This window comes from Cygnus olor, chromosome 7 (genome assembly GCF_009769625.2).
Source record: "Cygnus olor isolate bCygOlo1 chromosome 7, bCygOlo1.pri.v2, whole genome shotgun sequence".
NCBI lineage: Eukaryota > Metazoa > Chordata > Aves > Anseriformes > Anatidae > Cygnus > Cygnus olor.
In genome coordinates, this window is record NC_049175.1 from 31,640,974 (window position 1) to 31,660,975 (window position 20,002).

Here is a 20,002-nt window from a genome sequence, read left to right on the forward strand (position 1 = left end):
TGTTTTGGTTTACTTGATAATAAAGTTCACATGTATAGCAAAGCTATTTAACTTAGGGCTGCTAGTTACTTTATCATTGCTGTTTAAATTCTTGCAAAGCAGATCTGCACTAAATTGACAAATGATTTAAACTTCTCAAGACTTTTTGGGTCAATACACAGGAGCATCCACAGCATCCCAGGCACTGTCTGTACACTGCCCTGGGAGAAGACCTCACCCAAAATATTGAATGCATATATATTGAAAATATTGAATGCAGAATAAGTTGCTCTCCAAGCTGAACTAGCTGACAGCTGCCACTGAGGATGCAGAGTGAAGACGTGACTTTAAATCTTGCATCTACGAGTAGGTGCTTCATACTGGGATTCATACTGCCTCTGCATGAGAACGAATAGCCTGGAACTCAGGCACCTTTTCTCAAAATATGCAGGGGGAGAACGTAAATCATCTCAGTAAGCTACTGAAAGACAACTTTTGAATACATAACCACATTTATCCAATAATTTAATATCTTCTGGATGTGGGCGGTCTGGCTTTTAATCCCACTTCTGAAGTTTGAGCTGCCTTTTATGTTCTCACCTTATCCCTAATCAGCAACATTAAAACATTTTAAACTGCTTCATGGGAAAACATGTTTCTTGATTTAGCAATTAGGGAACAATTTAACTAACTATGAGAATATGCAGATCTTCTCAGACGCTATGCAACTTTTTTTTGGTTGAAAGGGTTTGGAACAGTGCTTTCCACAATGCCTTAAAAACAAATAAATCCACCTTTTGTGAACTACAGCAAAACAGGGCTCTTCAGAAGACTTTGTTGGTGATGTTGCTAGAACCTGGTTTGGCTGTTGATGCTTTGCATTTCATCTGTCCTCAGTTTGTGGCAATCTTCCAAGAGGAGGCACTATCAAAATGATTTACAATTAGCTGTGACTGACAACAATTGCAAGGGTTGTACAAAAAGCTTTTACAAATAAACATTATTTTATATAACAGCTGTGAATACATGTTTTAATGGAGAAGTGATTCACACTGACAATAGTATTGACTTTGCTAAGATTAAACAGGTCTGCCATATGCTGTGTCTAGTGCTTCAGATGGTTTCACATTTATTTTTAATTTTTTTTAAGTTATGCATATTAACAACAGATGTTGAATTTCAAAAGGATCCAACAACCGAGGAGAAATCATTCCAAAGTTGAGCGTTGAAGGCCTTTCTTCTGAATGATCCGAAATAATTTGTACACAGGGACTCAGGAAACAATTCCAGATTGGTGATGTAGCTCACGACTAGCTCTTGCACACGGTATTTTTATTATGTTCATCTTGGTTCTGCCAGAGTTGAATGCAGTTCCCACAGGTGCAGTTGCTGAGGAGTGTGTTGGTTGAACCTCAGCCTCAGAACTTCAGGCCCAGTGTTTCAGCCAGTTTCATAAAAGGCCCTTCCTCAGGTGTGCCCCCACACAGCTCAGCTGTCTCTGGGCCATATGCAAATGGTTCTGGCATTGTGCGTGCACCTGACTTGCCTCTGTTAATGCTTGTTGTATTGCTGAGGGCCATGAGGAGAGATGCAACACAGCTGCTAAGCTGAATGGCACGCTGCAGGTGAAGGGCCACACTCGCAAGAAGGCTTGAGCAGTTCCTCCTCCATTCATGCAGAAACAGCCTCCGGGTGGTCACAGATTCAGCCTTTGGATGGCTATTGCTCAAGTGCAAAAATATTCTTTTTTTTTTTTCTTGCCCTGACTCCACAAGCCCAATAAAGGCTTGTTGTACAATACAGTGCATTGTACATCCTTCACACTCCCAAATGCAGCTGGCTACATGAACTCGAGATGCAAGGAGCATTAAAAACCCATGACTGCATCACAGCCAACTCTCCTCTAGAGTTCACCTGCCTTGGGGTGGGTGTGATGGGGCGGCGAGCCCAGGTCACTGCAGTTGATAAGGGGTCCCCCCCCATGCAGGATTGGTCCTCAGCACCACCCACATCACTGGGATCTCACAGGTCCTGGAGCTAAAACCCCTCCTGCTGCTGTGAGCTACAGGTTGCCTTTCTAGCAAGCTGTCTGGAAACCAACAACTGCAATCAGCATGGAGGGAAATCTCACTGCTCCTTTGGAAGGCACCAAGCTGCTCTCTGCAGTACTGCCAGCTGCTGAAGCAGCATCTCCAGCAGCTAATGGAAATGTAGAAATTGTAGGAAATATAGATGTAGGAATTAAAGCCATCTCCTCCCATTCTTTTGTATGTTTCCTGCAGAGAAGAAGGAGAAAAAAATAAAAATAAAATAAAAATAAAATAAATTACTACTTAATGGGGTTAATTAATATATACAAGATGCAAAGAATGCAAAGGCCAGTCAGCTGCAGATAGCTGTGATCCTAAATTGGTTTCCAGTGGGCTCCAGACACAAAGTAGGGAGCTCCTAAGTGCACATTTTATTATTTATATCAATTACTAGCTTAATTAACTTAGTTTGACAAACCAGGCTGGAGAAAGTGAAAGTAAACCACAGGCAAGAAAGTCAACTCCATCAGCTCCTTGGTGAAGAGATCCCAAGGAGGCGCAACTCCCAGGGAGATATATTTGAGCTTTATGCCCTCGACCCTTCACTTTTTGGATAATTCATCAGTGCTCTTTTTGAGGAAAAAGGAAAAAGAAAAAAATATGGTGGGCTGGAGGTAAAAATTCTTATTCCTTCATGAAGAAGTGTCCAAGACAGCCATCTCACAGGCTTTACTTCCTGCAGATAGTTTCCCTCTCTGCCCCCTTCTTGCCTGGTGGGCAGATGGATGGATGCTCTGCACAGTCCCGTCCAATTTGGCATTTTATCCCAGCTGCAAGTGAACAGCTTTCAGCTTTTATCTGCACCATGTATAGTCTTAGACCGCTAATTATAGCTCACCATTTCTACCTCAACAAGCAAGATTCATTCAATTAAAACTGCACAGAGCACCTGGTGTTCAGCTGGTATAAAAAACATCAGCTTTCCCCAGTCTCTCTAGGTGGCAGGCAGTCATTGTGCTCCTTACAGCAGAATGTGCCTCTGCCCATCCCAGGTAATCTGCCGTTACCCAAATACAATGCCTTCATTTGACACAATTATAGATCTCTCCCTTTTCTTCACCCAGCTACAAGGAATGAACTTAAATCAATGTATCACATGAACCATTTATTCTGTGGTGCCTGCTCTGGTGGTCTGGGAGAGACCAGCTCTAGCTGACCCTAACTGAGGTTTGATTAACTGTTCTTTTGCTTTTGCTGCTTGGTTTCACATTTAGTGTCCTTAGTTCTATTTTGTTTGTTTGTTTGTTTAATTTCTGCTCAAATATTGATTTGCATTTTTGTGTTGTTCCTAAGTGCCTTTTAATACCAATCTTATGTTTGGCCATAGGGAGTAATTTATGTCTGATCAAGCATTTCTGTGTCTGCAGTCACTGGAAATACGTTTGCTAGAATGATGTCCTATAAGTCCCTCCAACACATATGCAGAATATCTTCAAATAGTGAGGTTGTCATTCCTGCTAGCTTAATCTGTGCTCCCCACTCCAAACTGAGACATCTCTCCCCCTCTCTCTCCCACTTCTCCCCATCATCTCCTTTTGTATCTCCATCATCTCCACACTTAAGATATGCAGAGTCTTCTGGGAGGCCTGGCCCCAATTAAATCTTCCTGTTGATTTTAACACTGAGTAAAGGTGGTCCTAAATTGGACGCCAAAGCCCAAAACTCACCATGCCCTGATAACTCACCTGCTGGCCAATGCATTTGAGATCTACCTGAAAACATCCCCTGCTAAAGCTCTCTTAATACATGGAAACAACTCGAATGAAATCCCAGCAGACAGGACACGTAGAGCATCCTGCTCACCTCACAGAGCATTGCAGTGGATTTATGTGGAAAGGTTTTGGTAGCACCTCAGCTCAGAAGCAAACCTTGCTCCATCCCTGCAGTGTGAGAGTCCTTGGATTTGAATGTAAACAAGAAACAACTAAAACCCTTGCAGGGAAAGTTAATAGGCTCACCAAGTTTAGAACTGCACTACTTTATAAAATCAAAGCATGTAATGATTTTTAAATTGTAATTAAAAATTATAGCACCAAAAATACTGTAGAGATGAGCCCTGGTCCCTCAGAGAAGCACAGCATTTCCCCAGAGAGGGGTAGAGATTAGAAAACACATTTCACATGAAGGCTTTTAATATAATTATTTGCATAACTGGATTAAAGAAGTGCACCAATGTGCCTCTAAATCTTATTATTGTTTATTACTCTGGATATCAAAGAAAAGAGTAATTACATTTAGCAGAGATTGCTGGGGCTACATTCAGAAGCAGGGCTGCGCAAGAGCAGCAGTGCCTCAGTCCCCTGCCACTCTGTGGGATGGGACGGGATGGGAATGGGATGGGATGGGACGCCCAGCCTCATGGTTCCAGCCAGACCTCCCCTGGGCCACATGTGGGGAAAGCCTGCAAAAATGGCTTTGTGGCACCCCAGGGCTGAGGGAGCAATCACTGTGGTGGCAACAGGACTGCTGAGGAGAGAGAAGGAGTCTCAGGATCCAACACCAAGATCATTTTGGGGTGTATTCACAACACCTACTCCTGCAGGTGACAGTCTAAATGCAGTGTTAGCAGCAAAGCCCCAAGTGCAGATGCAAGCCCTGGCAGACTGAAAGCATGGGCACATTACAGCTGTGCTAACAAGAGGGTGCCCACGGTGCTGGACGCTCCTGAGCACCCCCCCCATCAAGATGCTGCCCTTGGTGCTGCTGTGACCACAGCACTTCCATCACTGTGGGAACAAGATATGCACTGAACAACAGCTCGTTTCTGTCTTAAGGGAAAAAAAAAAAAAAAAAAAGGCAGAGAAATCCAAGCTTGTTTGCTTCATACAGCTCTTTGCAGCAGCCATCTGCAGGCACTGCACAAGAGAACATTAATAACCAAACTGCCATGCCTGCAAATGAGCGTAAAAACATAGTGTGTAGGAAGGAAATGATGCCAGGCCTGCTGTGGTTAACAAGAGTCTTTCTAGTTACTCCACTGGGCTTTGGATCACTCTATTAAAGTGCTGTCTGTATTTAGTGCATGGGGTTGTAAACATTATGGGCCATCTCAATGCTAATTGGCCTTTACAAATTGACAAATTAAGAGCTTGAAGTAGCACAGTTCCCTAGAAGAAAAATCTGTAAAACTCAGGATTTTGTTGCTAGTTCCAGCTACTTTCATCAGTGTTGTTTCAGTGCTCATTCTTGATGCTCTGCTCTCTGCTCTGTGCTAAAGAGCCCTGAAACACAAGCTGAAAAGCTTATAAAATCTGGTTGCTTTGTTTGGAAGGTTTTTTTGCCTTTTCAAAATCTCCAGTTATTTCATATATTGAGCTTGATGGAAAACGTTTTCCTAAAATTTAGCGAAAGCATCTTTCAAAAAGCCATTCAAATTAAAATCAAGATACGCAAGGCAGTTATACTTAATCACAGAGCGAAAGCAAGCAATGTCCACTTTAAAAAGATCTCCTTGATTTAATGTCTCTGTAATGAGCTTCTAATTCAACTCCTCATTACAACAGAACAGCTTGAAATTCTAAGGAAAATTGCGAGATTTGTAAAGAGGGATTTCAAATGTGTTTGCAATGCCTTTCCCAGTGTGCGTATAAAGCATCTGTGTATTTTTTTTAACCAGATTAGCTTACTGAATGTTGATGAGCAAAATGACACTCACTGTTTCACAGCAGGAGTACATTCAGAAACTAGAGAGGCCATAAGCTCTTTCTTCCTTCCCCCCCTGGCCCATTTGCACTGCCTTGCAGCACGTACATCTCTGGCCTGGCCAGGTGCAGTAGGATGAACAGGGCTGAAACTGCCCCCAGAAAGAAGCTGCTGCTTATCTGGCTGATCTCAGATGAATATCAAACAGCTTCTCATGTCATCAATGTTCTAGCTGGAAGAAACCTCTTCAGCACAAATGTCTGCTGTCAGAACATTTTCCCCTACATTTATCTATTACCTATTTTCAGATCAGACAGAGGGGGAAGAGACTGGAAGTCATTAGGTTGATTATAGCTTTCACCTCCCTCATTCTATCGAAAGGCGAATGCCGAAGGAAAGTGTTTCTTCCCAAAAACTCCTCCAAAAGAGAGCACTTGCCACCCCCACCTTTGACAGCCTTTCTTTTACTGGTCACACAGTGCTCACACACAGCTCTACGGCAGCAGCCCCGACCACCCGCTGTCTCCTGGCACACCCAGAAGTGCTCTTGAACACAGTATCAAAGTCTCCGTCCATCTCTGGAGATCAAAGCTGATGGCAGCACTACCACACATCAAGATCAGCTCCTGAAGGAATGAGCAGAAAGGTTTTTGGCTCTGACATGACTACAATGAACTCCGCTCCGTTGGCTGGGATCATGGTCACCTGGCTGGAGGGTCAGCGAGTTGGGGTTAGGTGAGGCAATGGCGAGAGCACCATCCAATGTCCCTGTTGGTGGCCATTTGTGAAGTGGTGGCATGTCTTAGTGTTCTCCTGCTTGGATGAATTTCCACCACACACTGTGTTTCCAGCTCACGTCGCTACATACTGTGCTGCAGGTTCCAAGACACACCAACTTTGGGATCACACCATGATGTTGGGTTCAAAAAGTGTAAAGCAAAGATTTCTGCCCAGTGCAGCTGCCTGTAGAGAGCAGAAGAGCAGCCGGGCTGCCAAGGCTGCTATTCCCTCTGCTCGGCCAGCAGCAAGGAGAAAGCAGAAGTGAGGAAGGGAACGGTGCCGTGCAGACACAGCACACCCCTCTGATGGCTGCATATATGGATGCATATATGGCATATATATGCATGATGGCTGCATATATGGATGAATAGCCCTCATCCGCGCGTGGGTCACCAGGCTCACAAGCCAGCCCCTCATCTTGTGCAGAGGTATTTGAGAGGGTGTGAGTGAGCTGATGCCATCACCCCACACCTCACTGACACCGTCAGGAAGGGGAAAGCCCTGCACAGGTAGGACAAAGCTCGAAGCAGCCCCCAGCAGCCCCGCTTCCTGCCTGCAGCTGAGCCAGCTCTGCAGGAAGGGCGCTTCAGACAGCCTGAGGCTGTTCTTCATCACGGCCCTAATGGAGGGGGGCTACAGGAGTATTGCCAGTCCTCTACCCTGCATTGTGTGCTGGGGACTGGACTCTGGGTAGATGCACAGATTTCATTTTTACTCAGCCCAAAACATTTCCTCACTGAGGTATCGAGGTATTTTATTCATCCTTGCTTATCCTTGTCCCCAAATCTACAGTGCCAGCAACATCTAAAACAGATAGGAAGGATCCTTGTAGTTTACATAAGGAGATCTTTCTGCACTAAGAACTCCTTGGCCTCTAACTCCTGTCACAGAGATAAGACATTTTGGGGACTTAACCTCTGTCTCTCCTTCTCCAGTGGGGATTTAGGTGCTGGGGAAGCTACCTGGAGGACTCCTGCTATGACTGAGCCCTGAGGACAAACATCAGGAACCAGGACTGATTAAAAGTGGAAACGACTTACAGTGTTACTGCACGAAGAAAGTCCACTCCCACCAGCTCTCGTGTTTACAGCACCACACTGGCCATAATGCAGTTTGTAGTGGGTCCAATTTTCTTCTTTCTCCAGGCAAACATTTTCTTCAGCTCCCCTCTGAAGCTGTCATGGAGCCAGGCATAGAGGAAGGCATTGGTACAAGCAGACATCATTGCAAACCAGTGGCACAGCAGCTGGATGAAATTGAAGTACTGCTTGTCAATTAAGCTGATATCTATGTCCTTGATCATGTTGAAGATGTGCAAAGGCAGCCAGCAGACTCCAAAGGCTGTCACCACTAAGACAAGCAAGCGAAAAGTCTTTCTCCTCCTTGCTCGGTCCCACTCAGCCTGGCCCTGGGTGACGTTGCCTGGGACCACGCGGTTTTTCAGCTTGACTGAGATCCTCAGGTAGGACAGGGAGATGACGGCCAAGGGCAGCACGTAGGTGATGATGAGAGTGCTGTAGGCGTAAGCCAAGCGGTCTCTTTTCATGTGGAACCAAAACTCCTCGCAGATGGAGAAGTCCAGCTCTGGGAATTCTGCGTGGTAAGTGTGGACCAGGGCTGGGGCAGCCAAGGTGCAGCTCAGCAGCCAAATGGCAGCCAGGATGTAAGCACAAATAGGGATCGTGAGCCTCCTCCGGAAGGGGTGTACCATGGCGTAGTACCTATCCACAGCTATGACAGTCAAGGTGAAGACAGACACAAACACAGTGACAGGCTGCATCAGGAAAACGAAGTAGCACATGAAACGCCCGTACACCCATCCTCTGGGCTCAAAGGCATATGCGAGTGTCAGGGGCACACAGGTTGCACACATGAGCATGTCGGAGAAAGCCAGATTGCCCACCAGAAAGTTGGTCACATTGTGCATTTTTTTGGTTTTGCAGATGACATAAATGAGAAGATAATTCCCAATGACACCGATAAAAACCACCAGGGAGTAGCAAGGGATGATGAGTGGCTTGAAGGACTGAACAAACTGGAGCCCTGAGAATAAATTGCTGGCATTGCTATGAATTGCAGAGAGGAAGCTTCGGGAGGTTAAATTGTCCGAATTCATCATTTCCCTCCTTTTGTCGTCTGCCGTCAGCTGAGTGAAGTAGTTACCACTGCACTACTCTCGCACTCAATCAGTCAGGATAATGAATGGATTACTGGCTGTCCAGAGGTAGCCACATGGGTAGTAAACAAGCATCTGTAAAAGCAAAAGGTGAAGTTGTAATCCTCGAGAGGCAGCTTTCAGCAATTCCTAGGAAAATTCAAATACAGCCAATTTCCATTAAAGTCCTCCTGTATTTACTATTAAATCTAGGTCTTGACAGCATGCCACTTAATAAACATGTAATGCAGGGAGTACTTACTGCTGTATTTTTTTAATCCCATATGATTTTCCTGTGGATGCCAAGAAGTGCCCTAGATGTCTGGCTTCTGCAAATCCAGGAGCGTGTGTGTGTGTCAGAGAGAGAGAGAGAGAATATATGAGTGAGAAAGAGGGTGATGCGCATTTACAAGCTAAGTGGAGATCAGTGTTTTTAAACAGTCTTCACTACTAGGTCATGACAGATTTGTGTATAAGCTTGTATCCCTATTGGCTGCCCTGGGTATTACGTTGCTCTTTGCGTGTGTCTTACTGATAGTAATTAGTTCTTGAATATCCTTTCAAGAATTCCCTTCCCTTTCCAATGCATTTGTAATTGCCTCTCTCAGCTGAAAATCAATTTACATTCATTAACACAAACCTGCACAGTGTCTAATCCTAGATCCACTTTGCCACAATCCTCAGAGTGTCCAAAACAGCTACCTGTGAATTTGCTGCTATAATGTGACCGTAAAATGGAATTTTAATAACATGCTGAAGCCAAATAAATGTTTATACCACTAGAGGGACTCAGCTACGTACCTGGTGAATGAAGTGATGGTTAGGAAGGTGCACGTAGCACAAAGGATCTTCTTTCCTGATGCTGGTAAAATGTTTGCTCACCCATTGTGAGTATTTTCAGTGGGGTTTACATATCCTTAACAGTAAAAGCATACAAAGCTCTCAAAGGAAATATTACCATCCAAATAGCTTATCTGTAAAGGCTTACCTGCAGTGAATTACAGCAAATGTTTTTTAACATTGCAGCTGCCCAAATATATTTGGGGTGTTTCTTCACACCTGCAGTATGTTTGTAGTAAATAAAATTTCCATACCAGCCAACATATGCTAACCATTCTGTAAAACAGTGCATATTTGATTTGTGTGGTTCAGGCATTAGAAAGCAAAAAAATGAGGATAGGCACATAGAGAACTCACATTTAGGCAGACATCGACATTAGACTCTTATTGCCCTAGTTCTCCTTTAACTTCCCACCATTTCAACCACTTTGGACCTCTGCTGGTGAAAAAATCAGAAAAACTCCACGGCATCTATTTACACCAGCTAGAGATATTTAAAAAAAAAAAAAGGGAAAAAAACAGAAAAGGAACAGCCTAACAGCTTCTTACTTCAAAGCAGAGAACATTGCAAGGCACTCAGGGGATTTAGACACAACTTCAATGGGCAGTTTATGTCCTAATCTCTTAGACTACTCTAAGAAAATATTGACCTGCTATTTCCTATGAGGCTATCCATCTCTTAATTTGATGGGAACTGTGACTGACAAAAATAAATAAATAAATAAATCAAAATAAATTTCAAAATTCAGAATTCTTTCCCTAATTTTAAAACAGGAGTTAATCTTCTGTAGCCTTTGTTCAGACCCAAGTCGTTCTCCCACAGATTCACATGATGGATGCGTTTCAAACCTAGTAAGTGCTGATTTTGTGCTACTGCATTTATGGTTAGATTATGCTATGGACTGGAATATGGCCATACTTCCAGCGCGAGGGAAGAGCAAGAGTGTAACTGAAGTGCTCAGAAGTGCCATCTTTCACTTTATGGACGTAGTAACCTAGCCATGACCCATACAAAAAACAGGACGTTATATCCCTCTTCAGAGTCTGCTCTCATGTATCTGAGCTGGAGGGGACCCAGAGGAATATAGCACCCATTTGTCTCTATATACCCTAATCCAGAACAGCAGAGAGACCTGAGGGTAGTGATTGCAAAGAGGTGATGAAAAAGGAGATTCTCACTGTTTTCACCACCCTATGCAACCATTATATTTGCTTATAAACAGAAGGCCACAAAAGTATTTCCTAACACTCATAAATACAATTGGTTCACTTACTGTGGGAGAAAACTGATGTAAATCCTACTGAGGTCAAGGTGAACCTTTTAACTGATTTCAATGGGCTTTGGTCCAGGTCTCTAGGATAAGCCAAAGGGGAAAAATGAACAGGGAGCATTTGTAAATAGCCTGCATACCGCCCACATCCTATTGGAATTTTAATGCTTATGCTAGGAAAGAAGCCTCACAATAATATCAGTGCCCACATAATATTTGAAAATCACATTTTTAACCAGGTAATCTTCCTGTTTCTTTCTGAAAAGCTGTAGAGTAGATCCAATGAATACCCTTATAATATTCCTATGTGAAAAAGGTTTATGCTTTGCTATACGAGAATAAAAATCAAACAAAGTATCATCTAAAGTAGCTCCCAAGGTCACCTTAATGTTGAAGTCACAGAAACTTGTACACAAGCTTAGAAGTTCTTTTATTTCAAGCTGTATCAAGCAGTTTTCCTGCATTTTCTCTAATCTTTACAAGTATTTTCTTCACTTCTGAAACCAGTAACTGGTACACCTTCTGTCTGAAGGTTCCCAACCTGTTTCTGTTAGTGATTTTCTACTTGATTTTGCTCCAGACAGAAAATTTCTTCAGTTCAGCTGTATTCTAAAGCCAAGACATGGAAAGAGAATATTTACTTGGATCTTGAATAGAAAAAGTATTTCAGCATTTTAGCCCAAATAAATCCTCTTTTTTCCTTTTAAAATTGCAAATATTAATCTTGTCTGAAATTTCCAAGATTAGATGACAAAGTCCTTCGTGAACTGAGCATAAGTCTATTTCACGCATAGAATCTTCTTATTTAAAGAGAAAAGGTCACAGAAACTGCATTAGTGTCTTATTAGAACTGTTTTGACATTCCAAGTGTATAAGGGTGTCACACATAGGAATGCTGATTAGCGTCTAATTGAAACCCCCATCTTCCTTGCGTCAACGTAAAATGTGATATTTAGAGCCAGACCAACACTTCACAGAACCATTTCACAGCTGAGCTTTCCTAATCTCTCATGCTAACCTGACCAGCTCTGCACAGGCACTCTGAGCAGAAACATTGCTAGCTGCTCTGTGACTTTCGTAAAGTGGTAAACCTCTTAAAGCACTAAAGCTGTTATGTACATGCATGCCTAATCATCCCTGCAATTCCTGACTAAAACAGCATGAGCCAAGAGTGAGATCTGATCATAGCTATGCCTGCGATGTTCAACAGTACTCCTTAAGCTAGTAGGTCCTCCCTTCCATTATTTAGCCTTTACAGCCTTCAAAATGTTTCTTCTGTCCTTTAAGATGAACAGTTTCAGGTGTTAGTTTTCTATGTTCTTGTTTTGTTTTGTTTTTGTTTTTGTTGTTTGTTTGTTTTGTTGTTTGTTGTTGTTGTTGTAAGAAAACATTTTTGAACTCAGTCCTGTTGTACTGAGACATCACAAAGTCTAAAAAGTATGTTTACCATTAAGGGTTTTGTTTGAGTGGCTTGGAGGTTTTGGGTTGTTTTTCTCAAATTCAGGATACCAAACTTTGATAAAGTCAGGAAACAGCTAAAACAAATCACTTAAACTGAAGAATTTAACAACTTGAATGAAGAGAGGATCTGAATTAAAGTCAAAATATGCTTGAAGTTGCACATTAAGTAAAGAAAAGGGGCTCTGCTCTTGAGCTAAGAGAGAAAGGGTACAGAATAGGGTACCAAAGGAAGCTCTTGCCATGTTAGCCTTTCATCTATGAGCCATTAAACTGACATTTATTTATTTATTTATTTGACTTAGGATCTGTAACAGTTTTTCTCCATTTCAGCTAGCACAAGTCATATGATGTGGTGGCATATGAGGACCTGTCAGCTATACCAGAAGAAATGAAAAGTCTCAGAACTGTGAGGTAGGCAAAGACTAGCTACATTGATGAGGAATTGTGCCAGAAGTCAGCGACCATTCATGCTCCTCAAGAACTTTGCTTGGCATTGGCTAGCCCTGGGAGTTCTTTTCATTTTATTACGTTAGCACAAAAGGCAGGCTAGCACCACCAAGTTGGGAACCAAAGGTGATATGGAGGATGACTGCAATATTACACATAGAGACTCTTAAAACTGACAGGTGAATGGAAGGAAGAAGGTTTGATAGCATTACAGAGGAAAAACTTATCATAAAAGGAAGAATCAGGGTCACCTAATAAAAAGCATTTTCACCATGGCTTAGGATGGAGTAAATTCTACTGCAGGTGTATACAAAGGAGCAGGCAATCAATTTGAAAGTGCAAGGAAAAAAATCTTACAGCTTTGTGACAGACTATGGGGTGAATTTGCCTCTAGTTTACAGCAATCTCTGGACAATTTTCCTGCTCCTTCCTCTATTAACCAGAGCAGAATTGTGTTGCATTATGTAAAAACACTGAGGAGAATGGTAAACTCCAGGGCAGGTAAAGAGGGTTTTAAGATAAGGAACAATACGGATGAAAGAATAAATTCACCATGAACAAATTTAGGATGGAAAGTAGAACACTTCTAAGTGGGAGGGCAACAAATTGCCCTGTGGAACCACTGGCTTTGGGAACAATCAGTGTACTATGGGGAATAAAACACCTGCTTTTAACAAAAAGCTTGATCTATTAATTACATGCATGCAGTATAATTGTTTGCACAGGGATTGGGTTTCAGGCAATTCATTTCCAGCACACATCAATACAGTTTTAGACTTTGGACTTCACTCACTCCTACTTCAAAGTAACACCACTGACAGTATTCCCATTCATAATGTCAAAATGATAAAATTAAAATTTATACACAAGCACACCCACACATTTGGGCACAACAAAGACTAAATCCTAAAACATTTCTAGTTTTTTGTTTTGTTTTGTTTTGTTTTGTGGTTGTTTGATGAGAAGATTTGTGCACTAGTGCCTATGCAGCTCAACTAGAACAGCACTTGAACATTTGCCAGATGAACTTTCACTGTTACTGGTCTTGGCACCTGTTCAGACCAGCCAATCTACAAAGTAAGAAGGGAAGGGTCAGCAGAGTCACTCCACAGAAACAGTTCAGCCCCAAGGTATTTCAGTCAGTGCAATCGCTGATTCTTCTTCTCTGCTCTTGCCTTGTAAAAACCCCACTGAAATAAAGCCTTATCCTGTTAGCATCCTTACTACAGTAAGAGACACAACACTAGAAAAGAACTGGTACAAAATTTTTAGGAATATCAGAGCTAGAGATTTTCTTATCCATTTATAACTACGATTTTAGGCAATAGTGCTGACATAGCATGGCAAAGTGTGCCTACATTTTATTTACAGCTAAATCAAGACTAACCTGGGAAAAGGCATGTGAATGTCTTTGATCTAAAGGCTTAAAGGTCTCACTTACAAAGCAGGATTAAACTGGAAATGTATGGAGGTAGATTTGCATATCCATTGGAACCAGCAAAGGATCCAACATCAGATCCCCAGACAAACTAGCATTTCTCCTCTCCTCACAAGCCCTGGAAGGATGTAGAGTGCAATACGAGTACATACCCCATGCTAGAACAGACTGTGGGAATCAGCTCCCAGAAACATCTGCAGAGTGAACGCTGAGCCCTGGAGAAGCTTAGTGTTAGAAATGTTCCCTGCAGATGTAAACAGCCAGGAGCCAGGGTCACTAAATGCCCCAAGGCACAAGTGTGCAGCTGAGCCCTGGTGGAGCAGAGGGCTGGCAAGAAAAGCTGAGAGCTCAGGCCTGGTGCTCAGCAGCACCATGGACAGAATCTGCACCTCACCGCACCGTACGGCAACACACCACTGCTCTGCCTCAGAGCACTCTGTCCCCACCATGTGACAAAGAATATCTGCCCACAGAGCAGCTGAAAGGACTCAGAAAATCCCTCTGCACCTGAGATTTCTCTTGCTACTTGCAAAATTTACTTTGCCAACAAAAACTCTCCATGAAAACAGTGAAAAATGGACGGGCCAAAATTCATAGAATCATAGACTGGTTTGGGTTGGAAGGGACCTTAAAGATAATCTAACCCCTCTGCCATGAGCAGGGACACCTCCCACCAGACCAGGTTGCTCAAAGCTCCAGCCAGCCTGGCCTTGAACACCTCCAGGGATGGGACATCCACACCTTCTCTGGGCAGCCTGTGCCAGTGCCTCACCACCCTCATAGTCAAGAATTTCTTTCTAATGTCTAATATACATCTACCTTCTTACCTTGTTTTAGTTTAAAGATATTATCCCTTGCCCTATCAGAAATAAAATATATAAAATAAAAGACGCTTCCCAAAAAAAGCCAAAGATGGAAAAAACATTGCCTACTTCTTGAGGTATCCCAAAGTGCCCATCTACCCTGATTATGAGTAACGAGCAGAAACAGGAGACATAAAATGTTATCAGATGTTCTGTAGTAACCACATCACTGTAAGTAAACTTGCTGTTTTCATGGGGTAGTGAGTTCAATTAATACTTGTCAAACAGAACTGGAATAAAACCCAGAGGAGTAACACCATTCCACCTGTTTTTAGTTGTTCATATAAAGTAATAAAATCCAACTTCCATTTAATTACCTATCCCACTAGCAACAATCTGCCCTGGAGCTTTGAAAGCTCTTAAGACTAGAGGTGTGTCTGGAGGACTGTCATCTAGTTTGATTATAGTTTACATAATAACACTCTACAGAGATAAGAACAGTATTTGGAAATGCATTGTTGTGCTCATTCATGCAAACTCAAGTATGAAGAAAAGGGGGGAAAAGAGAGATTGGACTTTAATAACCTACGTAGTCAGGAGTAATAAATGAATAAATACTTTTCTAATGAAGCCTTCTGTATGTTTCCAGCACAGTCCCTTTTACAGTGAAGAGGTGATATTTCAAAATAAATTAAAAGGAAAATAGAACATTTTACAGGATATTGACAGTCAGGCTGGTTTATGGTCACCTCCCCTCCAAATGTACAGATCTGTGTTTGCTACCAGGACTATTTTTTCACTGTGTATGTGTGAGTGTGCGTGCATTGTATCCATTTTAGATATGCTTCAACATCTGCTTATTTTCTCTGTTGCACTCAGCAATCTTTGAAGACATCCATTGTTAGATGAAGCAAAATATGAAGCAAAAGGAAGGGGTCAATATGGAGGAAATTAGAGGAATATAGAAGGTTAATATTCATTTCAAGGTGGCTCCTGCTGCCATGACTTACATCACTTCTATTTCTTATTCTTTCATCCTATTCTGACACATGTAGCACTGGTTATAAATGGCTACACTTCTGACTTGAGATACTCTTCTCATGAAAATCAATGTGAATTTTGCTGCAGATCTCAATATCGCTTGGATTTTCCCCTGCCCTTTTCTTTAACATGTTTGCTTTAGAATATTTCTCTCTAGCTGTTACCCTTTGCTCATCTTTTTGTCAAATACAAGTTTGAAATCAGTCTATCAGACTTCCTTTACTGCAAGTCCTTTCAGCCCATTACTTTCATCCTTGACTTTAGATACTCTTCCACTATTTAGTGAAACTTACCAGCCAGAAATCCAGCCTCATCTGTAAAGTTCCTCAATTCATGATAGTCAGCCCTATTGTTCATGGATACTATCACATCCATTACCTTACTGCCATCAGATTAACAGTTTTGTCTCCAAGTATCTTCCCTCTAGTATTCCACTTCAAAAATTGTTTTGTTCATTTTATGACTGCATTTGTGTCAGGAGATTTGTTTTTATGGGCTTTTTCAAGTACACAAACAGAAGAAAAAGTCATAATTTAGCTCTAATTTTGTCAACACTTGTTTTCAACTGAATCCATTGAATTAATTAACATCAATTAGAACACTTGAACATGCAATGTCTGCAATAAATATCTACCCCAGAATTTATCCATTCTTCCACAGACACTTTTATTCTACAGAATAAATCTATTTTACTTAGCAAGTATTTCTAAGTGTCTGATGTCCATGGTCAGTGGTTTCAAGTTTGGATGCGACCACCTTCTGATGGTGGCAAATGATAGCAAATGGGGTTTCCACAGCTTCTCCTTTGTTGTAACTGCTATGCTCTGTGATATTCTACTTTGGGCTCAGTCTCTGTTTCATTATGTGGTTGAACACCACTACTTTAAGTGTTGATTTCATATTCATTAACAAAAGCATGTGGCCACCTTAACTTTGAATTTTATGTTCTGTAGACTTTGGTAAACCCTTGCAATAGATCACTGTCACTTCAAAATAACTAATGGATCAAGTTTCATTCCTAGCAGTCGTGAATCATAAGATCCATATCCTCACTACAGTAGAATGACAAAGCTCAACAGGAGTAAGCTGATATAAGGTATGTTGGACTCTTGTAACATAATTGATCTAGTAGGACTCCAGGGGTTCAGAGATACTTACAGTGAGGATTACTTATTGAATAAGATAAGATCTTTCCAAACAGAAGACAACTTAATCACTGCAAACTTAACAAGCCAAGATTCTCACAGTATTTCATACACAATAATGAATGTCTTTCTGACAGCAAGTGAAGATCACTGTCATCTCCCACACTAGAGAGGGTGAAGCTGAGGCTGGATAATTTTTACCCTGTAGCAGCACAGATTATTGATGGCAGAACTGACAAGGGAATATAGGAATATATATAAAGGAATATATCCTACCTAGGCAAACCACTTTTCCCTATTATTATATTAGGTGTCATCACTCAGAGGAACAAGAAGGTAAGACAAGAATTTCTAATCAACCCTTCTCCCCTTCCCCTATTTGTTTCCAGCATTGCAAAAGCTTAGATTCAAGCAGACAAAATCAAAATACACAGCCCTAGGTAACAAACTACTCCAAAGCTTTTTCTAAAGATACCCACATGACTGTATTTTCAAAAAATCCAAAACTGTATCCTACATCAGTAATAGTTCCTATTTTTATTTTTAATAGGCAAAAGAAGCTTTTAAGCCTGGTTAGGATTTTACTTAGCAAAAACATTATACAACATTTTTGTTAATAGAAAATGAAGAGGAAAAAGCACTGAATTCTCACCACACAATAAGACTCTCTAAGCAATAAAATAGTCATGAAGTCAAATCCCCTTCTCTTCAGTAGCTGGGAGAGAATTGGAGCTCTTCAAAAACTGAACAGAAAACATTGTTGATATTGAGAAATTAAGTGTTATGTATATGTAGAAATTCAGAGGAAATGGAGTAGATACACTAATTTAAGCTATGCTTTTTTTTTTTTCATTTCCCTCTACATATTTTAATTTAAAAATGCTTATGAGCACTTCTAGAATATTCTGATGGTACTTTAGAAAATGCTATTTAATCTTGAAATAAAAGGAGAGGCTTGATGCCATGCTGAAAGAAGTGAAATACTTGGAGGAGATGTGGGATGACACTGGCAATGACATACAGTTTTTGTTGCAAGGCTATGGGGGTCACAACCTTAAGAAAAAATAGATAAAAGACTACTCTGTATCCAGATCATGAGACAGAAGAAATCAAGTCACTTCCTTCTAGCTCCCCATTCTTGTTCTGGTTTGTATCAACTAGCCACAACAGACAGGGATCTGTGCTGAAAGAAGGCAGCAGACATGTAACCACATCATGCAGACCGAAGGCAGGCCTCTGCTATAAACAGTGTGATGTGGGTCCCCACAGCTACAGCCCCCCCTTTCACCCACCCCTCAGACATGCTCCCAAGCAAGACAGAGACCTTCTATCTCCTCAGGTAGCACCTTATGAACAACAGATTTGCCCTTCATGTTTTTCCAAAGCTGGCATGGACCCACCTGGATGGAGGTCACCCCTGAATGAAGTCCTACCATGAAAAGAGATTCCAAAGCTTCCGCACCACTGCAATCCAGAGGCAGAGAGAAGTGGTGGGCCAACAGACCAGTGATGAGGCCAGCTATTTCTACAGTGTGCAGTTCTTGTTTTTCAGGATAGAGTTTGTAAAGTCTCAACCCTTGGTCTTGTCTATAGTGAAAACTAAAATCTTTGAAAGTATTCCATTTTCCTCTAGTTCCTCTGAGGTAAGTGTTATGCCAGTAAGTATCAGTGAAGTCAATGGCTTTAGAAATGTGCTTCAAATCTCTCCACTTGTATACTCAGGAAAAAGGAGCTACAATGAGTTTGAAGCCTGAACCCCTGGGGTCTATTCCTTGGTCAGTGAACTTTTACATCTAAGACTTGAGCTCCAAAAAACAAACAAACAACAACAACAACAAAAACCTTTGCCATCAGTGCAATAACATGGGATGATGAAAATATCCCCTAATTCTGGCTTTAAATACTCAAGATTATAATTCCCCTTCACATAACCTTTGAACCAAACCTGCATAGCCCTGGGTTCACACCTCACTTCATGACGGGAAATTTTAACAAATTGCAACGAAACCTCAATAGCTGAAAGCCAGACAAAAGCATCTTTTAATTGTCAAATTAGCTGGAGGGAAGAGCTGGAACTGCTTTCAGTCTGGAAAGAAGGGGAAATCATTAAAGGAAATCATCCCCCTTTCTTTTTCCAAGTAATTAGAAGAACCATCTGTATGTTCATTCCACTACAGTTAAGGGTGCAGATTAGCATTTCAGAGAGATTTGAGTTCAGCCAGCATACTTTGATGTGTTAACATGAATGATGCTAAAATTTCTAAGGCTCTCAATGTTATACAAGTTAAAAAGGGTACACATGTCACTTTCCAGTCACTCTTTTTAAACGACTATTCAGTGGAGCCAAATTTACATTCAGAGAATTTTCTTTTTATCTCTGAAAGCATATTAAAAAAAGGTATATGTGTTCACATTAAAATAAATATAGTACTTACATGATGCCCAGCTATAGCCCTATGTATATATACTGCCAGACTATGCAGCACACATTGCCATAATAACATCAAAATTGTACAAAAGGCTTATTAAAGCCCAGATATAAACAAGTTGAGTAAACATTGCAGTTATGAATGTTTTTACCCAACAGGAAAAATAATTCCTAAAATATTCCTTCTGTGATTTAAAAGTGTATAATAAAATTTAGGGCACAAAATCATAAATAATGAAAGCACACTGAAAAGGGAAAATGAAAACAGAAAAGTTCTACAGACTTAGTTTCACATATATAAAATAAACAGTCTCTAGTGTGGGACCACCTCTGATTAATCTGGAAATAAACCTTTCCCACTATTAGTTCTCTGAGTACTATAGAAATCTGCATTTGACCTGAGGCAGAATGGAAATTATAAGATAATATAATAGACCCTACAGATCTCATAAATAAAAGACCATGGGATGTCTAAATCCTTC

General features: G+C 41.3%; 1 protein-coding gene across 1 annotated transcript; it reads right to left on the reverse strand.

Moving 5' to 3' along the window:
* Positions 1–210: 210 nt before the first annotated feature.
* On the reverse strand, positions 211–9,562 carry PRLHR (prolactin releasing hormone receptor). Its single transcript, XM_040564311.1, has 3 exons — positions 8,909–9,562; positions 7,532–8,742; positions 211–2,255 (listed from the first exon to the last, which is right to left on the reverse strand). Exon 2 carries the CDS (start codon positions 8,608–8,610, stop codon positions 7,576–7,578), a length of 1,035 nt encoding a protein of 344 aa, XP_040420245.1. The 5' UTR covers positions 8,611–8,742; positions 8,909–9,562; the 3' UTR covers positions 211–2,255; positions 7,532–7,575.
* Positions 9,563–20,002: the final 10,440 nt, after the last annotated feature.